Here is a 22,767-nt window from a genome sequence, read left to right on the forward strand (position 1 = left end):
ATTGGAATTTAATACGAAACCATAATAAAGACACGTTTTTGAGAGGTGATTTAAAAGAAACAGCTCGAAGTCTTTAGCAGTGCTTGTAAATGTGAAATATGCACAAATTGTCGCTAATAATAAATGAAGCTGAAACAAGAAAAAAAAAGTTTGGGAAGCGGAGAACAGAAACAATGGAGCAGGTGCAGAGGGAAGTGAAAGCAAGTACAAACAATTGCAGTATAAATTCAGATTTATTCAAAAATCCAAATTTCGTGAGCAAGGGAAGGGAGGCGGCTCATGCTCACCCCGAGGTGCAGCGCGGTGAGGCCGTGGTTGCTCGCCAGGTTGACGTTGGCCTCCCGCTCCAGCAGCAGCGACACGGCGTCCACGTGACCGCCGGCCACCGCCAGCATCAGAGGAGTCCTGCAGGAGGAGGACGAGACATTGGAAATTATGATTTTTAAAAAAAACAGATGCGGGTGAAAACTTGAATGGGTGAAGAAAAGAAGAAGAAAAAATGAAAACCACTCACTGTCCCTGAGCGTCAGCAGCATCCACCAGGTCTGCACTGTCCGAGTCGTCCAGCAGGAGGCGCACACACGTGGTGTGGCCGTTCATCACTGGAGGGAGCAGCAGCAAACAAGAGTGACAGAAATGTTTATATGTTTATAGCCGGCGGGATGACGAAGCAGATCAGATGCTGTCGCTGCGTCGCCGCTGCAGGAAGTAGGAAATACTCCAAAAGGAAGTAGAGCGTTTAATAGAAACAAATACAACAAATAACCGTCATGTGCATGTGACATGTGCAGCAATCACGTATGTGAACCGTCAAGCCGTGAAGGAATATGAACACCATTCCACTTTCTTTACTAGAAACGCATTCACGCCTGAAGTCAAGAAATATGGGAAAAAAAGTCACGCTTTAATCTGCTATCACGACAAATATTGTTTAAAACACGTACATTGATATGTAGGCTTTTTAAACAATACATGTATTCGTTACTTTACTTTATTATGCACAATAATAACGTGTGCATTGAGTTTCCAGCTGGATGAGGACTGTGCAAACCAGTCAAGTTCTTCCACACCAAACTGGGAATGGTCTTTATGGGCTTTGTGCAACTCTTATGAGGCTATAGGACACACACACTATAGGACACACACACTATAGGACTTCACACCCGCACTGTTAAAATAAAGCTGGGAAGCATATTGTAGTTTCAAAAGTCAAATAAAATAAGCTGAATCTGGTAAAAAGAAACTAAAAAAATCATAAAAACAAAGTGTCCAAATACTTTTGTCCGTTTCGCCACACTTGATGTTTTTACGCGGCAGAGAACAAAACAGGAAGTGGGAAGAAAAGGTGAAGCCGAACCCACCTGCCAGGTGGACGGGGTTGCGTCCGTACTGGGAGTCGGTGGAGCGCGGCGACGCCCCCTGGCTGAGGAGCGTGTGGACGCACTCGGCGTGGCCCCGCAGGGCGGCCAGGGCCAGCGGGGTCCGCCCCGCCTCGTCCCCCTGGTCCACCTCCCGCTCGCCCTGCAGCAGCACCTCCAGGGCCTGAGCGTGGCCGTGGTACGCCTGCAGGGACGGAGACGTGTGGTGTGTTATTTCTCTGGTGGGACGGGGCCTAGAACAACGTTTTAACCTTCACATCTACAGGAAAATATATAATTTCTAACATCTAATTTATGTTGTTTATATGTTGTTTACTTTTTACTTTTTTAACTGTTTTTGCACTACTACACTTTATGTCAGACAGTAGAGAAACGTAATTTCAGGTCTTCTGTATGTTTGCACAAATGGAAGAAGTGACAATAAAACTGACTTTGACTTTGATATATTTAAAATAATAATATTTGAGCCACTGCAAAGGTGTTCTATGAAATATTTGATGAATTTGCTCACAAATGACGAATCACAAAAAGATCATTCCTGTTTATTACAACTCTTGGATCTTATTGTTACATCTTATTATCATAGTATAGATAATATTTTTCTCCGATCAGATCATTTAAAAATCATAATTTTGCCAGTTTACGAATTCTGTGTTCAGACAACTTTTAACATTTAGTCTTTTCTTTTGCAAAAAAATAAATAAAGTGTCTATTAAGTCTAAGGAAAATTCCCACTACCGCTGAAGTTTGGAGATTTTATGGGAACACTTCATTAATTTGTTAAAAATATGTGTTGGATAATTATGTTACAATTTAGTAACATTTCTTATTTTCTTTCTTATTTATCACTTTATCTTTTTCTATCAATCTATTGTTGTGTTTTAGTGAATAAAAAAAAAAGTTCAGTTTATTTCACCACTTTTTGTGTTTCCTGCACAACATTTAAGAACTTTGTCAAACTTTGTTAAATTAAAACAAATATAGTTTTTACAGGTACATTTTCATATTTTGAAAGAAGTATTATTATTTTTCACCAAAACTCAGGTATCACATCAAAACTAATATGAAACAGAGACTCACGGCGAGGTGCAGCGGGCTCCGGGCGTTCGGAGACTCGGGGTCGTCTTTGTGCCCGTCGTCTCTGTCCAGCAGCTGCAGGTCACAACGAACACGTCAACGAGAACACGCGTCGACGAGAACACACGTCAACGAGAACACGCGTCAACGAGAACACACGTCAACGAGAACACGCGTCAACGAGAACACACGTCAACGAGAACACGCGTCGACGAGAACACACGTCAACGAGAACACGTGTCAACGAGAATAGAAATATGATCAGAGAAAACGCCTCAAGTCACCATTCCAACCATTTCCTGTGTGTGTGTGTGTGTGTGTGTGTGTGTGTGTGTGTGTGTGTGTGTGTGTGTGTGTGTGTGTGTGTGTGTACCTACCAGCTCCAGACAGTGCCTGTGTCCGTAGGCTGCAGCATAGTGCACAGGGCTGTAGCCCTGCTTGTCCTTCAGAGACGCCGTGGCTCCGCTCTGAAGCAGGAACTCTAAACATCTGGAACACAAAACATCTCTCATTGTCATTCGATATATATATATAAAGAGAGAGAGAGAGAGAGAGAGAGAGAGAGAGAGAGAGAGAGAGATGCAGCTGAACAGGAACACATGCGTGAGTAACGCCTCCATTTAATTTGTGGCGATTCAGGCGATTCAGTAATGTTGTGCTCTACAGTAATTATTGTGTCTGTTAAATGTCTTAAAATAATTTGCCAAAGTCCAAAACTCCAAAATATTCAGTCACCTATACATAACATATTCACATTCAGAAGTGGAAACCAACAAATGTTTGTCTTTTTTTTGCTAGAAAGATGAAATTTATTAATCGATTATCCAAAAAGGTCATTATTTCCGACTGTTCCGAGTTTAATTTAAGAAAGAATTCGGAGGATGTGTTTATATTACTTTTAAATCTTTAATTGTTTTATTTTATTTCTTTATTTGATGAATTCTAAAATACACTTAACATTAATTATTTTTAAAAGGAGAGTGGAGTTTATTTATTTGATTAATTTAACTTTATTTTCTTCCTTGTTTTAATCAAATATAAAAAAAATCAAAAAAATATCAGTATCATGAAAGGAATTATAATACAATTATTAGGAATCTTCATAAAGGAGATTCTTTAGAATTATAAAATATTATAAACAAATAAAAATAAGGTTTGTATCACGTCTACAGCCGTTTGTGAATATACTTTTGTCACTTTTTGTGTGTTTTTCACTCAAAAGCTACTATTTATTACTTTATTAAAACGTCATGCATTTGTTGGAGAGGACTTACAGCGCGGCTTCTTTCTCCCTCTCGGCCTGAGCGCCTTCGCTCTCCGGCTCCAGAGCAACGCGGCGCCTGTAGAGGGAGACAGGAGGGGTGAGAGGGTGAGAGGGTGAGAGGGTGAGACAAAAGAGGACGCAGCAGTAACAACGGCCTCCTCCCGGGCGGCGGGCCTCACCTGCGGTCCAGGTCCGAGGCGGCGGCGTAGTGCAGGGCGGAGCGCCCCCACTGGTCGGTGGCGTTGACGGCGGTGCCGCACGCCACCAGAGTCTCCAGGCACGGGTAGTGACGGCTGGCGGCCGCGTAGTGCAGGGGGGTTCTGGGTAATAACGGAGGAGAGAGAACAAATAGACGTATTCAGACACAGCAACTCAAGAATGTACTTCACACCAGATTTGCTCCAATTTTATTTTGACTTTCTTTTGACCCATTTTTAATATGCTATATTTAATATGCTTGAGACCCAATATCTGAATTGACAGTAACTGCTACTGTAACTGTTGTGCATTTCTGCTGCCTTAAGCTCTTTAAAAAAATACATGTATAGTGTTATTAATTTAGATTGTGGCGCTGAAACGGATAAAAAGGAGCTCCTTCAAATCGTCTCCACAAAGTTGGAAATATCCCAAACCATAAAAGAATGATGTGGCGATACCTGGAGAACCATGTGGACAGAGTGTCCTTGAGCAAATATCAATTATATTGTTCTGAAAGGTTAGTACAACAAAAGATAATAAATAGTAGTGAGTAAGAACTAAAAGGGGATCGGTCGCATGCGGACAACTCCCCGTCTATTGTTACCGAAGCAGACGAGCACGAGACGCTCAGACCGGCAGTGATGCACTGAGCAGCTGACTCAAACAATTAAGGACACACACACCCACACACACCCACACACACCCACACACACCCACACCAAAAAGGACTACACCCAACACAACGCTTATTTTACAAACAGTTATTTCCATTATCAGTAAATCTCCCGTTTGTCATCTCAAAGCGAATAATCTTTAAATGGTTTTAAACACAATATAATGTACTGGTAAGGAGCTATAAATACTTGTTTTTTGTGTATTGCAATGTATTGTATTTGTCAATCATTCTAACTTCTCTTATGATGACGTATTTTATATTATTACAACTGTGTTTTATTATTCTGTCATTCGTTGTCTGTTGATATGACAGCCTCCACTTATAGTTATTGACACATACATCAACAAACACTCATATCTGCTGACGCACTTATCATAAACTTTGCATTAAATGTTTGCATACCGCTTATAAACGCTAAATAGTGTGTATGTGAGGGAGACTAAAAGTAAAGCGTTATCATTTAGGTAATAATATAAAATGTCATAAAGTAGTGAGGAAAAAGAAGCACAAGATGATATTTCAATGACATAAAACAGACAAGAAATCCTTTGAAAAGGTACTTTTTGTTTGTTTTGCTGATCGTTTCATCTCTTCTGATGAACTGAGTTAAAGTGTTGAGCTCTCTTTCTCTTACCGGCCACACTTATCCCTCCTGTTGTGGTCTCCACCGCTGCTCAGGAGCAGCTTCACACACTCCACATTGCTGCACACAGAGAGAGAGAATTACTGCAGGAAGACCATGCAAACATATAGAGACAGATAAATATATATATATATATATTGGTTATTACTATAAAAAAAACGACTGTCTGACAGGTTGAACCTGCAGTGCCAAACCTAATTGTCACTAATTGCATGTGTCAGAAAAGGAAGCGTGGGAATGTGGATTAAGTGCAGCGCCCCAAGGGAGGAGAGCCGAGAGGGAAGCTAGGCTAACCCAGCTAGGGCCTGAGGCCACTCCACTACCCAGCATGCACCTGGCTGAGACCCGGCTCCATCGTGGTCCGGGATCAAATGCAAATAATTGTTGGGTCGAGAGGAGGTGGACTCTGAGTTTAAAGTGAGGCCTCATTATCTGCTATTATCAGTTTTCTGCTTATGAGGCAAATTCAAAACATGCTCTCCAGGAATGCACTACTGTCTTTGCTTTGTTTCTCATGTGTTTGATGTTTTACAAATGGGCCACAACTGGACGCCTGCGTTGCATGAAGACAATCAATGATCCCTGAGTCGCTCCCTCCAAGTCTTCCCGTGCAAACAAAGCCATCTGTTTTTCAGTCTCTTCCCTGCTTCATCTCACTGCTATGCAATGACAATGAGAGCTGTTGGAATAAACCAGAGTGATCCTCGGAGGCGTCCCTGAACCTTTCCACGTGTAACAGACGGAGTGGCTCACCCTCCGGCGGCGGCGGCGTGCAGGCAGGTCCTCCCCATGCTGTCGGGAGTGTCTATCTGGAAGCCTGCAGACAGGACCGAGTCGTTACACATTAAGCTAAGCCTCCGGCCTGAAGGGGGCGGCGCAGGAAGGGGGAGGGGCCAGACAACAGCGAGCGAGATAGAGAGAGAGAGAGAAAGACAGGTGTAAGTGCGACAGGCGGGTGGGAAAGTAGGGTTAGGTGAGAGTGTTGAAGCTGCCATGCATACGGGAACACACGTACATATCTGTAAGCTACATGTTACAGAGAGGGAGGGAGAGAGAGAGAGAAAGAGATGATATATGTCTTATATAAGAAGTGTGTGCCATCATTTCTATGTGTGAAGGATTTCACATCACAAGAGCAAAGACTTCAGAAGAGGGGCGTGGCCACAGACAACAGTTTGAGGACTACAGTTCCCACAATAAAATGCTGTAAACAGGAAGTATAATGTTTGCAACGTGCTCACGGATGTACAGACTGAAGAAAACTTGAAAACGTGATGATTCTCGGGCGAGTTCTGCAGTTATAAGGGGCGTGAATTAAATGAAGCAGATTCATGGATATTTATTCTTATGGTTGTAATGTATTAATATCTTTGAAAAGGGCTAAGTGCAGTTTTTTGTTACCATGGTCTCTATGAAATAAAAACACGGTATTGGATACTTTTGTGTGAAATAAATACTCAACAAATAAAATAATTTTCTCACTTAATTGGGAGCAAAATTTGAGTTAGTATGTGCTTATTATTATAAACTTAGACAACGTAATTCTGTATCACGATATCTAGATATCTCCAATTTTCATCCCATCGGAAGATAATAAAAGGATCATATTGAATATTCCAAGCCTTGCAAAAAACGTTCAACTTTAACTTGGTTTCCGTTCATTATCTGGATTTTCCTGAAACTCGGTGAAAAGGTGAAATGGGCCACGAAGAACTAATTCAATGCATTATGTGTGCATTCTGAATCGCAGGCCGGACACGAGCATTATTTTGTTTTTCACTTCTGCAAACTGCCTCGGAGGATTTCCACGCCCTCTCGAGTTTGATAATTGTTTCAAGGCTGAATCGTGAGAATAAGCAGAAACCAGTCGGCTAGATCTTCCGTCGTCTGCAGACGGGCGCATCCATTCAAACCCTCAACTTTCAGACGACAACCCGACACCGCACGCTCTGCTGATGTCGGATTTATTCAAATAAATCGAGTTTTTGTGTCTTCAACCACGCGAATGTATTGAAATGGCGTGTTGTCATCTTTTTAAATCCTGCATCAATAGAATTCGCCTAATTGTCAACGACTTTTAGTTCCTGATTAAGCTGCAATAAATCCAAAAGCTCCTCCTGCTCACAACCGGGCAGCAGCATGCAGCTGCACATGGCTGGAGCACATGTAAATGACTTCTTTGTTGTTCAGTACGGACACTCAGCAGAGCCGCCTGAGGGGTTTGGTCCGGCTCCACGCTCTACTTCACGTTTGTTTAATGTCAATCTCACTCCCCCTCAGTCAGAAAACCGACAAATTACATGGGATGAGTGGAAAGACAAATAGTTTCGTTGCCAAAAAGCAACAAGTAAACTTTTCAGATGTTACCGAGAAAAACGACAACGAGCAGTGTTGACGCTCCGAGAGGAGAACTTAACAGAAAACACTCTTCTTTGTTTTTTGTGTTTCTTCAGGAGGTCCCATCAGTGAGTGATTAGACTCAGAGAGGCCTCGTCTTGTTTCTGCAGCATTGTGACATTGTGAATTTGGCCGGAGCTGAATGTGTGTGCTTGAGGAGGAATTCGCCACTGGGAGCAAGAAAAACAACAACCGGGCCCGAAAGCCTCGCGCGAGGAAACTACTCTGAGACAGAAGATGTGAATACTCAGATTTAGTAGATATCCAAGTCGTGCAAATGATGATTCAATGGCTCGCTCCTTCTTTTTTTTAACTAATATATTTCAAATAAAAACCTACCGTTAAAAAAGGTAATGTTTTAGAATAGAGACAAATGTTTGGACCTTCATGAAGACAGGAAGTACGTTGTATTGGACCGCTTTAGCTCGAGCTACAGGCGTACCGTAAAAGTCGGGTTACAAGCCGCTCCTACCTCCGGTCAGTGTTCCGCTGTAGCAAGCTAGGAGCAGCGCTAGCTAGCTCCCCGCTGCTGCTGCTACTGCCCGCGTCCCCTCTGCCCATGTCGGGTGTCAAGCCGGGGCTGGTCCCGCTACCTTCGGTGGTTGTCGGGGAGCTAGCGGAGCGCTAGCTGAAGTTAGCAGAGAGCTAGCGGAAGTTAGCGGGGAACTAGCATGAGCGCAGCGGGGAGCAAAAGGGGACACTGACCGAAGGTAGTAGCGGCGTGTCACCCGACTTTTACGCTACTTAATAAGTGTACTCTTCTAAAAACTCACAAGGATTGAACACCAGCTAAAGTTAAAGGCAGTCCAGGTCAGAATATTGCTTTTAGTCAAAGTGAACTACGTTCTGCTGGTTCACCTGAGGACAGCAGCTTCCTGCAGCAGTCAGAGTGAGCGTTCAAGGCCGCCAGGTGGAGCGGGAACATGTCGTGGACTCCTCGCCTTTGGAGGGAGATGGAAACAAAAGTCTCTTTTACCAGATAGTGTCGTCGTAATAACATGAAGCCGCGAACGTCTCGCTGGGTGAAGGAAACCAACCTGGTGCAGTCCGCTCCGCTCGTGATGAGCGTGTTGATGAGGAGCTCGTGACCGTAGCGGGCGGCGATGTGCAGAGGCGTGTTGCCGTCCTTGTCCACGCTGTCGATCTCACCGCCTGAAAGGAAGACGTTTATTCGTTGGTGTCGTTTAAGGGGGAAGAATATGCAACTTTTTAAGAGACGAAAGAGGGCGGGAAAAGGAGGGTCTCACCATTCTGGATGAGGGTCTGGGAGCGAGTGAAGCGCCCGTGAACCGCCGTCATGTGGAGAGGACTCTTACCGTCACGACTCTGGAGGTTATGATGTGGAAACATAGATGAAACAAGCAATAATAATAACCCCCTTGGGCGATATTAAAATTCTCAATTATGTTTATTTTTTTCATAGTCAATTAAATTGACAATGCGTCGTGTCAAGCTAATTTTGTTAGCAATTCAACAAGCTAACGCAATCATGTAAACATGCTTACGATCGCATGCAAACATTATAATGCTATCTTTAAACCTGTAATAATTTTGTTTTGGCAACTTTGGGTGCAATGAAACAAGCTACAACTATTACATAATCTCCTTATAAAGTTATATGGCGAACGTACAGCAACCAGTTCCACACAAAGCAATGTTAGCATTTGAAGTCTGGTCTGTGAGTCCAACACTTATTTTAGCTCTGCTTTGATCTCAACCAACACCTGAGGGAAATACGTCTCTTTAGCCGCATTAAGGAGTTGGTAGACAACAAAAACAGAGCCAAAACATGGTAAATATGCACTTACATTTATTAGATGGGCACAAACACGACTCCAAAATGAACGCTAACGGTTAGCATTCGTTCAGCCGGCGTACCTGTACGTTGACATCCGCCCCGTTGTTGACCAGGAACTCCAGGCAGAGCGCTCCGTGTGTGGAGGCGGCGGCAAAATGCAGCGGGGTGAAGCCCTTGTTGTTGGCCTGGCTGACGTTGGCACCGTAATCGATCAGCTCGCTGACGACGGCGTCCTGACCGTTAAAACAGGCCACGTGGAGGGCCGTGTTCCCGAACGCATTGCTCTCATCGATCTGTTTTCAGGGGTGAAAAAAACAAAACAAGACCTGTTATTATGGCCGATGGAAAGGTGTGTGTTTGTGTGTGTGTGTGTGTGTGTGTGTGTGTGTGTGTGTGTGTGCGCGCGCGTGTGTGTGTGTGTGTGTGTGTGTGTGTGTGTGTGTGTGTGTGTGTGTGTGTGTGTGTGTGTGTGGCGGCGGCGGGTTGGGAGGGAGTTTGTGAATGAGGATATAATAAGTGCTTGTTTAAAATGAGTTGTTGAGCGTGGGAGTATTCCTCAAGTCAATGTATGTGTGTGTCCACTTGTACTATCCATCTTTGTGAGGACCGATTTGAGTTTGACATTTTCGAAAGTGAGGACATTTTAGTCGGTCCTCACTTTTGGGACGGATCTTCAAAAGGGCCGTTTGAGGGTTATAGATTTGTTTTTGGATTAGTGTGTGTTGATGGTCAAGGTCAGCGGCTAAAGAATGCATGGCAATGAAGGTCCTCACAAGTGTAGAAAGACAACCGTGTGTGTGTGTGTGTGTCCTGACCTCCACCGTCAGGTTCAGCAGGTGTTTGACCACAGCGATCTTCCCGCTGGAGGCCGCCGTGTGGAGCGGAGTGTATCCCCGTTTGTCCTTGCAGCTGATCTCAGCCCCCTGACTCACCAGCAGACACGCCACATCCAAATGACCTGCAGGGGGCGCACCGGCGGGATGTATATTAAAGCTTTTATTCTGGTTTTCAGGTACATTTTTACTGTTATTTTCTGATGTTCAACTGTTAACCACCCTGCCTAATAACATACTTTTGTCACAACTTTATAATAATAATATTTTAAGAATCATTTAAGATCTTATGTAAATACACAAAAATGATGCTTTGCCACTTTTACACACTGTTTGTTTTGTTCGGTAACTTTAAAGGTGACTCAAAATGAGCCGCTAATTCATTTTATTGCGATAATCTACTTCCAGAAAATTAAAAAAAACGCACGATGTGTGACACGTCAATAACGGACTCAGTTCTCGTCTCTTACCCATGAAAGCTGCCCAGTGCAGCGCGCGGCCATCTTTCTTATCGAAGGCGTTGATGTTGGCCCCTTTAGCGAGGAGGAGGTTTACCATCTGACAGACAGAGAGAGAGGGGGGGGAGATAAGATATATACATATATAATTGTGTTTTTCATGTTTATATGTGTGAGTGTTTGTGTCAGTGTATGTGTGTGTGTGTGTGTGGGTGACAGTCTTTACATAACAGCAATGTAAATACATCCCATCACTCGGCTCAGTTGTTGCATAAACACTCCGGAGGGAAATAGAAAAGAAGCCGTTCATTCAGTTTGGCTCCAGAAATCTGCCGCCTCTCATTGTTAATTTTAGATTCTGCACATTTTGTGAATGTAAGAAAAAAAAGGAGCCGTTTCAAAATGAGTAACCCACTTAATAAGCCCGATGACACAGCTGCAGCCGCCCACCTGTTTCCTTTAAACCAAACTAGCCCACCGAAATAGCACGAAGCCGGGTTGCATCACAGCCTGTGTGTCTTGGTTGAACTGCACCAACGTGCCGAAGGCGGAAAGAGGATTAAAAGAGGCTTATTTTAAATTGTACAGTCGGTTCGTGGCCTGCAGTACCTCCGTGTGGCCATTGAGGGCGGCGTGGTGCAGGGCGGTGCGCCCGCCGCGGTCCGACACGTTGACGCTGCTCAGCAGCGGGATGATGACCTCGGCGCAGCGCAGCGCGTTGTTGGCGGCGGCGACGTGCAGCGGCGTCTGCCAGTTCTTGTCCCGCGCGTTCACGTCGGCCGAGTGGCGGATCAGAACTCGCACCGCCTCCTGAGGAAGAAAGAGGGAAAGAAAGAACTCTTAAACATACAAATTCACACCTCACACCGCCTCAGACAGCCGGCGTATTTAAAGTCGCGGTAACACGGCAGTTAGAACGCAATGTGAGTGAAAGTGGAGTCATGAGAGAGATTTAAATAGAATGCATGAGATTGAGATTACAAGAAGCGCAAGTGGAAGAAAAATAAATGAAAATGTATTTATAATACAAGACTCAACTTTTTTAATCTGCGGAAAAACATGACCATAAACAAACAGAGCAAACAAACTTAAATCAGTTGGATAAACAAAAACAGAACATTTGGCTATTTATTAACTATTTAAGATAAGATAAGATGAAATAAAATAATCCTTTATTAGTCCCTCAGTGGGGAAATTACAGGATTACAGCAGCATTTCTCACAAGTGAATAAAAGTGAATAAAAGAATAAAAGAATAATAAAATAGAAACAAGTAATTACAGCAGCATTTCTCACAAGTGAATGAAAGTGAATAAAAGAATAATACAATAGAAACAAGTAATGTAAATAAATATAAGTAATATAAATAAATATAAATAAGCGGTAAATAGTAGTAAAATAATAAAATAGTAAATAGTAAATAGTAGTTTATTACTACTAATATGAATTTCCAGGCAAAACGAGATTCCCTGTGAACCTACCTGATCCAATGACTATCAGAGAAAGTGTTTTAGTGCGCCATATAAACTCGGGACCTGTCAAACACACAGACTTGAATTACTGCTCCTGTGTTTTATGTCTTTTATGTCATACTGCAAGCTAATAATTAAGTGAAGAAAGAAAGTAATTATCCAGAGCGTGCACTGCAGCTCTGCTAAAACGTGTAAACGAGTTATGTGAATGATTAATGGGGAAGGTATAGACTTCAGACAGTCCTAAGATACTTTACATAATCCGACAAAGCAAACTAAGAGGATGCGCACGAAGCCCTCGCCACACCTCTCAGAGCTATTCCAGCTGTACTCGTTTGGCCACTGGAGGCTGATTAACTGCTCCGACCCACATTCCTGACTCCTGCGAAGGCAAAGTTGTCCCAAAGTGGGCTGAGAACATAGTGTGTGTGTGTGTGTGTGTGTGTGTGTGAGTACACGAGCTGGGGAGAGGCCCTGACGGCCTGTTTTCAGGTAAACGCCACGAGGTGCAGCTTAGCTCCTCGACACCTGTGTCACAGCGAGGATCTCTGGCGTCATCAGTGTTTTGGGAAGAAGGTGTGTGTGTGTGTGTGTGTGTGTGTGTGGTCACCTCGCTCCGAGAAGCCACGGCGCGATGGAGGGGAGTGAGCCACATGTTGTCTTTGGCGTTGACCCGAGCGCCTGCAGAAGCACACGGGGGCAGAGAGAAGAGGCGTGACCGAAACACTCATCGCTACACACACACACACACACACACACACACACACACGTTAGCAGCTGGGAGGAAACACACACACCTGGAAGTTTCATGTGCTAACATTTAGGACCAAATACAGAAATAAAACGCAGTCACATTGCTGAAGAATTAGTGAAAAAGAAAACGTACATTCTCATATCAAGAAAAGCGTCAAAACACTTTATAAGACTTATGATACTAAATTTAAGATGCAAGGACATTTTCTCATTGTCAATAAATAAAACCAACAACAACAGGTGTCATCTGTGTATCAATGTCGGATATTTCGTATTCCTTTGTGCCACTAAGCTCTATTGTTGTCCAGAAAATATGTTAATAAAATTAATATATTAACACATCAATGAGACACACAGTTGGCACTGGATTATTCAAATGTCGTTTCATATGCATGCTCATCAATATCTAGCCAACATCGTCCTCATCGGCGGTGTTTGGTTCATTTTGTAAAAAGAAGTTGAATGAAATCTTCAGTAAAGAGGTCGACCTCGTCCTTCACAAGTGCCTTCATCATTTCATAAGTGTAGGTTGTAAAAATTTATGTTATTCTGTCATTAGGATAAACTGCAGTTTATTTTTGCCACAAATACTCACAATTACATAAAATTACACCAAATGTGTGTTAATCCACGACTGAAAATAGTCCCCGAAAATTTTTTTTCTTCTTCTAAAAGCTCCACCGCACAGCTATTATAGAAGCATTTTAAATGTCAGACTTTATGAGCTGTTCTTAAACATGTTGTACTTCCTCTGCAGGAGCCAATGGCCTTACGGTTAAACGTGCCACAGGTGGAATGGGGAAGTAGCGAATCGATGAAAGATTTATTTTCACTTCAATAAACATCCAACTGGTATTGTTGGCAAAAACATAGAAGAACGACTCAATGAACGTTATTAAAATTCATCAAGATCTAGAATTTAGGCAAATCTGCATGCATTTTTCTTTGGAAACAAGAAGAGCTGCAAGAAAAAGATGGAAGCCGAAAGAGAGGAGGAAGTAGAGGGAGGCGGGTTTACCAGAGAGGATGAGGAGCTCCGTGATCTCGGCGTCTCCCAGGAAGGCGGCTGCATGCAGCGGGGTGCGCTTCTCTGAATCCTGGAGGGAGGAAGGTGGTCAGGTGGTCGTTTCTAAAATTAGGGCCTTCAAGCTTCAAGGTTCACGGATCATTTATTGTCGCTCATTATTGACGCTTCTTAAGGCAAAAGGTGACGGATCAGAAACAGCGGAGCATTCTGTGGTTCAAGGGCGGAGTTGTGCACGTTAGCACGTGTGCTAATATGATAAACACACCAAAGCAACACTTTTAGATTCCCCAAAATAAGAGCTGGAGCTCCCCTTGCCTATCCAGCATTATCATGTTTTTCCAGCAGTCTATCGGGCCCTTTATTACTTTCTCTTGTAGAAGGTACTTTAACTATGCTTTCCTGTAAAAGCCAAAAGAACATACATACATAAAAGGTTTCTTCTGTGCATTTTTTTGGGGGGGAGTTTGTTTTTATCCTAGACACGACTCCGAGGACAGAGGAGGTCGTATGCTGTACAGACTGTAAAGCCCTCAGAGGCTAATTAGATATAGATAGCGTTTCAACCTGTGGCCATCTGCAGCACGTCAATCCCTCTCTCTTCCCTTTCCAGTCTCTCTCTATCAAATAAAAAGGCAGAAAATGGCCCAAGAAAGTACCTTAAAATTTAAATTGAATTGACAAACTCTTCAAAAATCGGGCAAAATGTGATCACATAAGTTAAGAACGTAAAAAAGAAACCCGGAGTGTTACATGTTCGTGATCCACGAGTCCACCGGGACGCCGAACAGAGAACGCTGTGTCAGCAGGTCACAGATGAAGAGCTGAGGATCAGTCACAGGCTCCCCACGTGTCCCCGGGGTCCCGAGAGACTCCCGACAGAACCGGGTGGACGATGCCGGCGACGGGAACCAGCACCGGACTAAATACAGCGGAGAGCCCACGTCCTGCGCTGGCCGGGCCCAGACATGTGTTCTGCATCGAAGTCCATGTGATGTGCAGACAAACACACGCGTGTAGACAAACACACGCTCTGAACTCTTGGCCCTTCGTCCCCTCGCCCTCGGGTGCAGGCTGGAACAGGAAGCGGGGCCCGAAGACGAACGCCACCGAGTCGAGGTTTGTGTTTTTCTTAAAAGCGGATTTTGAGCGGGGATACGAAACGGAACCAGGGTTCTTTTTATCTGCATGTAGATCTGGATTAATACTAATTCCTGTGTATAAATATGAGGGTGTAGTACAGTCATGGTCGTAAAAATTATATTACTACATGCAGATATTGGTAAAATCCCATAAAACTACAGTTGTGACAGACAAATGATCTGATATATATATGACTTCATTGTTTCATAATTTTGATTCAGCAAACATTTTAATAAGGATCTCCCAAACTGTAAAAAAAAAAAAAAAAAGAATATGAAGCCTTGACTTTGGCCTTTTGGAGATCGCCATCTTGTTTTTGTGCAATAACTGAACTGACGTTAAAGCATGGTTGCAGTGACTTGGGCTTTTTCCGGAGGGGGAGGGGCTTAAAGAGACAGGTTTCAGCCAGAAAGTGAATGCCGTTATATTCAAGAAGAGAAATAATGTGTTTTATGAACATTAAAGCATGTAAACCAGTAATTCCAGTAGAAATACAAAATACAAGAATGCACCTGAATGGGCATAATGTCTCTTTTAAAATTGATATCGAGGGAACAGACTCTCTGATGTGTGCGTGTCCTCACCAGAGCGTTGATGTCTTCGGACTTGTATATGAGCATACGGATCTCTTCCGGGTCTCCGCTGAAGATCGCCTGGATGAGCGGAGGCTGAGGGGAGAAGAGAGAACGCTCAGCACGTGACATGTCAGACGGGCGTAAACACGCGTGACGGGACTCGAACACTCGGGGAATTCCTCCGAGTGAGGAGACGTGACGAAACGACGTGTTAGGGAGAATATGTGAGGAGGCCGGGGCACGATCCTTCCCACGGTACATCACTCTGTGTGTGTGTGTGTGTGTGTGTGTGTGTGTGTGTGTGTAGAAGCAGCTGCTTGACTTTAAGCTGCAGTGTTTACAAAAGCTGGAGCTGCTTCAAGACCGCAGCCTACTAGAAACTGTAAACTAAAAATGTTCTTTAATACCAACTTAAACAAAATTAATTCTTTAATACCAACTTTTTTTTGTTAGCAGTTACTCGCTCCTTATTTTAAGTTAGGACCAACACGTGTGCAGAGAATCTGTGGTTGTAGAAAATACTTTGGAGATGCAAATCTTAAAAAAAAAATTAAAAAAAGTCTGCGCATAGAAAAGGTGATTATCAAGGGCGCAGCGTGGAGGTCACGTCTCCGAAGCCCTTATTTTCTTTTCCAGATCACAGATAGGAGGTAAATAGAGGCCCTAAACACACACACACACACACACACACACACACACACACACACACACACACACACACACACACACACACACACACACACACACACACACACAGCTATCAGTGTCAATCAGCAATAGACTGTAGGTTTTACAGGAACAGAAGAAAGCAGAACTAAAATAATACAATTTTTTTATAAAAGCCTCCAGTGCAACATCAGGGAGGCCAACAACATGGAATGAAGTACTTTGTACTCAAACTTGAGGTATTTGTACTTGACTGGCTTTTCTTTTCGTGCCACTTCCTACTTCCACTCCACCTCAGAGGGAAAGACTGTAAAATAAAACTACAATAAATAACGAATTAAAAAATGCATGTAATGGGAGATCATTTTATATCAATATTATGATATTGGGCATGCACATAATGTGTTTGTTTTTTACAAGACGTTACATTTTAAACATTAAATATATAAGAACTACATTAGAAGTTAAAATAGAAACTATACATGGGCATTTAAAGACACTATTATAATGCAACAGTTGTGTGATATCATTAAAAGTCGGTAAGTTTACGATCCCACTATAAATGTATAGTATGATTAATAATACGATCCTTAGTCATATCATTTGCAATGCAATAAAATAGTTAACTTAATGTAGCAAATGTTGTGATAAAGTACCGGATATAAAAAGGTGAAATATCGTAAAACACAACATAATATGAATCCCTGGAGCGACCCATTAACACCGGCTGTAAATCGATGTAGTGACTCAGACCGGCCTGAAGCTGCAGGTTGGACGTGTTGCTGGCGACTGATCTCAAAGAGAGATGCCTCACTTCACTTCCTGTGTGCCTCCCGCCTCACTTCCTGTTGCACAGCCTTCCTTCTCAGAAACAGGAGAGCGGAACCGCAGAGGAGCGTTTCACTTCTGCTTTAAAGAAAGAAACTGAGCACACGAGTATGAACGACGTGACACCACTTCCTCCTCTCAGCTTTTTAGTTTCCTCCTCCCTCGCTTTCATGCTGGTGGAATCATAGCTCATAGATCATAGATCACTATGATCTATGATCAGGTAGAAGGAGGTTTGAGACTCAATGTGGCAGCTAGTTAAAGTGGAGCTATTGAACTGCATATATATATTTATTTATTTACTTAATGTCGCTGAACCATTTATATTATATCATAATGTATTAGTTGATTATATTTCCGATTAATAATACGTTTCGTAATACTTTTTGCGACTTTCTTGATTTGCTAAATTATATTTCAAATTGAGAAACGGGATTTAAAAAAAATATTCATCTCCTGTCGTTGACTACTGGACATATTTCTCCCTAAATAAGGTCCCATGTGGGTGTACACACATACACACACACATACATATATAAATGTATATGTACAGAAAATAAACAATAAAATAAGCAGTAAAAGTAGCACTAGAGGTAGAATTAAAAAGAAACACTGACAAACAATATTTCAATTGTTTTATATTGATGTATATCTATATATAAAACAATTTAAATATTGTTTGCACGTTTTCTGCATGTGAAGCATGCGACTACATTTTATTGCGCAATCCTGTTTCGTTTAACTACAATAAAAAAATATGAATGTGACCGAGGCTTCTGTGACATTTCACCCCTGAAGGTCAAATTCAACTGGACAGGAAGCAGCCGGGTCACTTTTCCCCTCTTCTGTTTAAACGTCTGTTCTCACACCAAGCGGACATGTTTATTTTATTTTGTCTTCTCGTGGTGACCGGCCAGATCTTTATTCAAGTTTAAAGCTGTGGAGTAGAGACTGTTTACTTGAGCGGCGCGATACGAGACTGGAGGAAGGACACATTTAGGGGAGAGAGAGAGAGAGAGAGAGAGAGAGAGAGAGGCCCCAGCTGGAGAGCAGAAAAGTGGGGGCTGTGCCTTTAAATAAGCAGCCAATGCTTGGCAGCATATGGCCTCTTTAGCTATGCTGTTCTTTCTAAGCGCCACACACACACACACACACACACACTAAATCTCAGCTGGCAGCGGCCCCTTGTCACAGTGCTGAGGCGGTGATCGCCATGGGGACTCGGGGGAGGCGGGTGCTGGCACGAGAAAAGGAAGGCGATTTAGGGAGATTTAGAGCGAGCATGAATGAGAACATTCCCTCCAACACATACCGGCACCGAGACGGCGACCGATGCCGGAGTCCACCCCAAGGCCGATAAATATTTTAGAATAATGGGAATCTGACACATCGGCCCGGTATTTGTTTTGGCGTTGACGGTCGGCAACAATGTATCCAAGACGCAACAGAAATGAAACAAAGCTAAAAGGTTAGCACTTCACTAGCTAGCTTCATTGAAGAGGTCAGGTAATAATGGACTGTTTGAAAATGATTGTGTTCGACAAGTCTGCGGCTGAATCTTATCATTCATTTTATGTATTTTTATTTTCAAACCATCATCCTCCCCAACTATATTAACATTTTCTTTAAGTAAAACAAATGCAATATTTTCATCTGAAATGTAGTATACAGTAGCACAAATACAAATGCTTTCTGTAAAGTACAAGTTTTGCAAAATTGTACTTAAAGCCACTACGAGGAACTTTCATTTTGTGTTGATTTTGGCGGCCCCTGTGGTTAAAGGCGGTAGTGTCTCTCATTCAACTGCAGCAGGTTCAGGTTCATAAAGGTATATTTTAAAACATAACTGTGTCAGCAATATGGTTTTAAATAAACTAATATAATGTATAAATATAATGTTTATGGTTGTCACGCTATTGTTCTTTTGTGTTTGGCTATTAAAGCTTTATATGATCGAATGTCTGGGAGTCTCTGGTTTCACTATCTCGGGGATCAACTTTGAGACCCTATTCCTTCAGGACCAGATTCAGGACCTACAACAGACAGATTTCCCCTCCGATCTTCCATTCTCTCTTTCTTTTTTTATCCTACACGATCGTCCTCCATCGGCTCGCCTCTGTTTTCATTACAAACACACACAGGCTAACCTGCAACACACACGCACACGCACACACACACACACAAACACACACACACACACACACCGTCTCCCTCTCGGAATCTTTCACCTGCCGACATGGGAGGCAATAAAGGAAACCGATGTCAAGAACCAGGATAAAGGAAGAAAAACACAGGAAATCTGATAAGCGTGCGCACATCCACTGCACACACACTGCACACACACTGCACACACACTGCACATCCACTGCACACACACTGCACACACACTGCACACACACTGCACACACACTCGTGTACGGAAAGTAAAAAGTCAACAACTTCCTGTGCTTCCTTTGTGTCCTCCTTGGTGGAAAAAGTATGTTTCTACCCCACAAAAAGCCATTAAGTATATATATATATATATATATATATATATATATATATATATATATATATATATATATATATATATATATATGTATGTATTTCCAGAGAAAATAAGAGAAAATCTGTGGGAGACGAAGTACTATCAATACTGCAGTGTATAAATACTCGGTCCTGCATTCAAACATTACAAAAATACCAAAGTGTTAGCATGAAGATACACTTAAAGTACCAAAAGTAAAAGTACTCATAAAGCAGAATGGCCCATTTCAGCATATATTATTGATGCATTCATGTTAATAGAAGTATTATTGATGCATTCATGTTAATAGAAGTATTATTGATTTATTGATGCATTAATGTGTTTATCACTTTAATGCTGCAGCTGCTAACGGTGGAGCTCGTTTTTATTACTTTATGTGCTGCTGGGCGGCTTAACCTATAATATTTTATTACCTGTATTACATTCAGGAGTGTATTTAATATTTTATTTAACACAGCGTCTTCGTTGTTCATGCGTTCATTTTCTTTGTTTTATATATTGTAGTTTTATTCAGTATGTCACGCACAGTACAATGCAGTTATATTGTGCATGTGTTTATTATTAATAATGTATTAGTTGATTAAATCGTGCTGATAATCAAAACTCAAGCATCAGAAAGTTGAAGTTTAAAGTACTCAAAGTAAAACACAAAGATCTTAAAATTATAGTAAAGTAATAAAGTACAGTACATGTACTTAACAACAGCAGTTTGTTCCCTAAATGTAAAAACATCAAAGCTGAAGAAAACCCATTCAGACCTTTAGATCTTTCAACCAGATTGACCTTTGACCTCTGGATAACATCTGTACCTGAGCTTAATTACTTAAAAAAGATCTACTACAGCAGAGTGTCATGTGATCAGCACATGATGAAAAATAATCTAGAATAACTCAGCTGTCTGCTGAGCTGAGCTCGTCAAGTTATCACCATCATCATCATCATCATCATCATCATCAACAGGAAGCCTCCCCTTCCTTGAAGTTAACGACAGATCTGATAGGACAGATTTCTACCGGCACGTTTGATGACTTTATTTTCACTCGTTCTCTTCGGTTGCCAGCTCCAGTGCTGAGCTTAAAGTGCAATTTCGAGGTACTTTTATACTTCACTTGAATACTTCCAGTCTTCGTACTTTTACACTTGTACTTCACGGCACCTTCAGAGGCAAATATTGTACTTTTTACTCCACAACTTTGGTCTAACAGCGTTAGCTACTCTCCAGATTGCAGTTTTTTTCCTCCACTTCCTGTCCAGTGAAGACCGCGTAACTCCAGATGTGTTGATGTGGAACGTTTGTGATGACGCCTCAGACATGTGACGATCTTATAGAATATGATGCTTTGATGTGTAATAAACTAACCAACCGGATATAAAGGAGTTATAATGCAACATGCACATTAATGCAGCAGAAACATCAGACAGGGAACATTGCACTGCACACTCACTTCTTTTACTGTACGTGCATTCTGCTGATGCATACTTTGTGAGGTTTTGAATGCAGGAAATGTACTTTGTATGGAGTATTTTCACAGTGTGATATTAGTACGTTTACTTAAATAAAAGGACGAGTACTTCCTCCACCAATGTACATCCCAAAAAGCTAAAAGTCATGGCATTACACAGCAATTAAAGCTGCAACAATTAGCAAACTTCTCACTATTTTCTGATGTTAAGCAATTCATTGATTGGAGAATGTATGTTTTTTGTTATATATATATAAAGAATGAAAACCCTGCACCAAATCTACCCTCCTTCAGACAGCGGGGAGCTTGACACTATTGACCCCGACTCAACAATACGTGCGACAACAGTTGCGGTTGTGGAGCTTTGGGCTGTGTCACACGATCACACAACAGAGATGTGGCTGTTCAGAACCTGCATGTGTTTCTGTGTGCACACTTTGAGGAAAAGTGTGATTCAAAACCAGCTGATGAGCATCACGTGACCAAATAAATAAAAAAAAAGAAGCTCCAGAGCAGCTTCTAAATAGACCTTGAGGTGAGATTGTGTCTCCTTGGCATGAAATAGTTGTCCTGTTCGGCATTTAGAGAATTTGTGCACTTGTTATTATTATTAGTTTTTACATTTGCAGCACTCTGGACACGCGAAAGAGCTTTTAGCTGCAGACTCATCTTCATTACTGAGGATGTGTTGCAGCGCTGGTGCTTTGCGGAAGGAGCCGGAGCAGGAAGTGTGAGTGAAGTGGGCTGTCCTCCTTTGAACGGAACACCGACAACGTTACCGACACAAAAAAAGGCGTAAAATAAAATTTAAAAATAAAAATAAATAAAAAATAATCAGGATATTAACGTGCAGCTTTATGAATATATTCTGTGTTCAGTCTGCAGGAGTAAAAAAATAAAATAAAATAAAAAGACATTAAAAAATATATATATTTTTGATAGCAAACAGCTGTGTTAAAAGGTGATGCCTGTTTGGAGATGCTAAGCTAACAGCTAAGCGGGTCTACCTGCTCGGCCAGTTTGAGGACAGCCATCTCTGGGTCCGCGGCTCCGGCTGGTTCATCCACTCGCCCCGGCCCCAAGGCACCATGCACGGGGCGATGCTGCGCCGCGGCGCGCTACGTCCGGACTTCTCCAAACCTCTCCTCCTCCTTCTCTCTTTCTCTCGCTTTCTCTCGCTTTCTCTCCCCCACCTCGCTCCCTCCCTTGCGGGGAAGTCGTAGCGGCTTCTCGGCGGGTGATGGTGACGAAGGCCGGTGTCGAGCCAACTCCAGGGCCGGCTCCGCTCACGCTATCTGCGGCGCAACGCTGCTGCCGAGGCGGCCGGAGGTTGGAGAGGAGGGGTGGAGAGAGAGAGAGAGAGAGAGAGAGAGAGAGAGAGAGAGAGAGAGAGAGAGAGCAGGAACGGGGTTTGACCCTGAAAATAATCCACATGTATGGCCGCTGCCGCTGGAGGTGGTGTTTGGTGGTGCCAGGCGTCTTCTCCGAGGCCACACACAGCATCCACAGAACGGCTGCGCTCCTCTCCCGGGTCCTGCAGAGCCACACACGAGCCTCCCGGAGAGGCGGCCAGGCGCAGGTCTCGCGCACACAG

General features: G+C 42.7%; 1 protein-coding gene across 1 annotated transcript in view; it reads right to left on the minus strand.

Moving 5' to 3' along the window:
* ankrd44 (ankyrin repeat domain 44) overlaps positions 1 to 22,207 on the minus strand; it is a gene marked incomplete at its 5' end in the record, with an annotated part of 30,327 nt that extends 8,120 nt beyond the window's left edge. Inside the window, 20 exons of the mRNA XM_079230428.1 lie at positions 288 to 405; positions 515 to 602; positions 1,362 to 1,563; positions 2,460 to 2,531; positions 2,834 to 2,945; positions 3,731 to 3,796; positions 3,900 to 4,040; positions 5,229 to 5,297; positions 5,991 to 6,054; positions 8,493 to 8,575; positions 8,672 to 8,786; positions 8,882 to 8,960; positions 9,513 to 9,725; positions 10,248 to 10,390; positions 10,736 to 10,823; positions 11,333 to 11,533; positions 12,805 to 12,875; positions 13,966 to 14,044; positions 15,699 to 15,782; positions 22,181 to 22,207. Coding sequence (XP_079086554.1) covers positions 288 to 405; positions 515 to 602; positions 1,362 to 1,563; positions 2,460 to 2,531; positions 2,834 to 2,945; positions 3,731 to 3,796; positions 3,900 to 4,040; positions 5,229 to 5,297; positions 5,991 to 6,054; positions 8,493 to 8,575; positions 8,672 to 8,786; positions 8,882 to 8,960; positions 9,513 to 9,725; positions 10,248 to 10,390; positions 10,736 to 10,823; positions 11,333 to 11,533; positions 12,805 to 12,875; positions 13,966 to 14,044; positions 15,699 to 15,782; positions 22,181 to 22,207 — 2,115 coding nt within the window. The remainder of the gene's footprint in view (positions 1 to 287; positions 406 to 514; positions 603 to 1,361; positions 1,564 to 2,459; positions 2,532 to 2,833; positions 2,946 to 3,730; positions 3,797 to 3,899; positions 4,041 to 5,228; positions 5,298 to 5,990; positions 6,055 to 8,492; positions 8,576 to 8,671; positions 8,787 to 8,881; positions 8,961 to 9,512; positions 9,726 to 10,247; positions 10,391 to 10,735; positions 10,824 to 11,332; positions 11,534 to 12,804; positions 12,876 to 13,965; positions 14,045 to 15,698; positions 15,783 to 22,180) is intronic.
* Between the last annotated feature and the right edge of the window lie 560 nt (positions 22,208 to 22,767).

Source organism: Taurulus bubalis, assembly GCF_910589615.1.
Source record: "Taurulus bubalis genome assembly, chromosome: 15".
NCBI lineage: Eukaryota > Metazoa > Chordata > Actinopteri > Perciformes > Cottidae > Taurulus > Taurulus bubalis.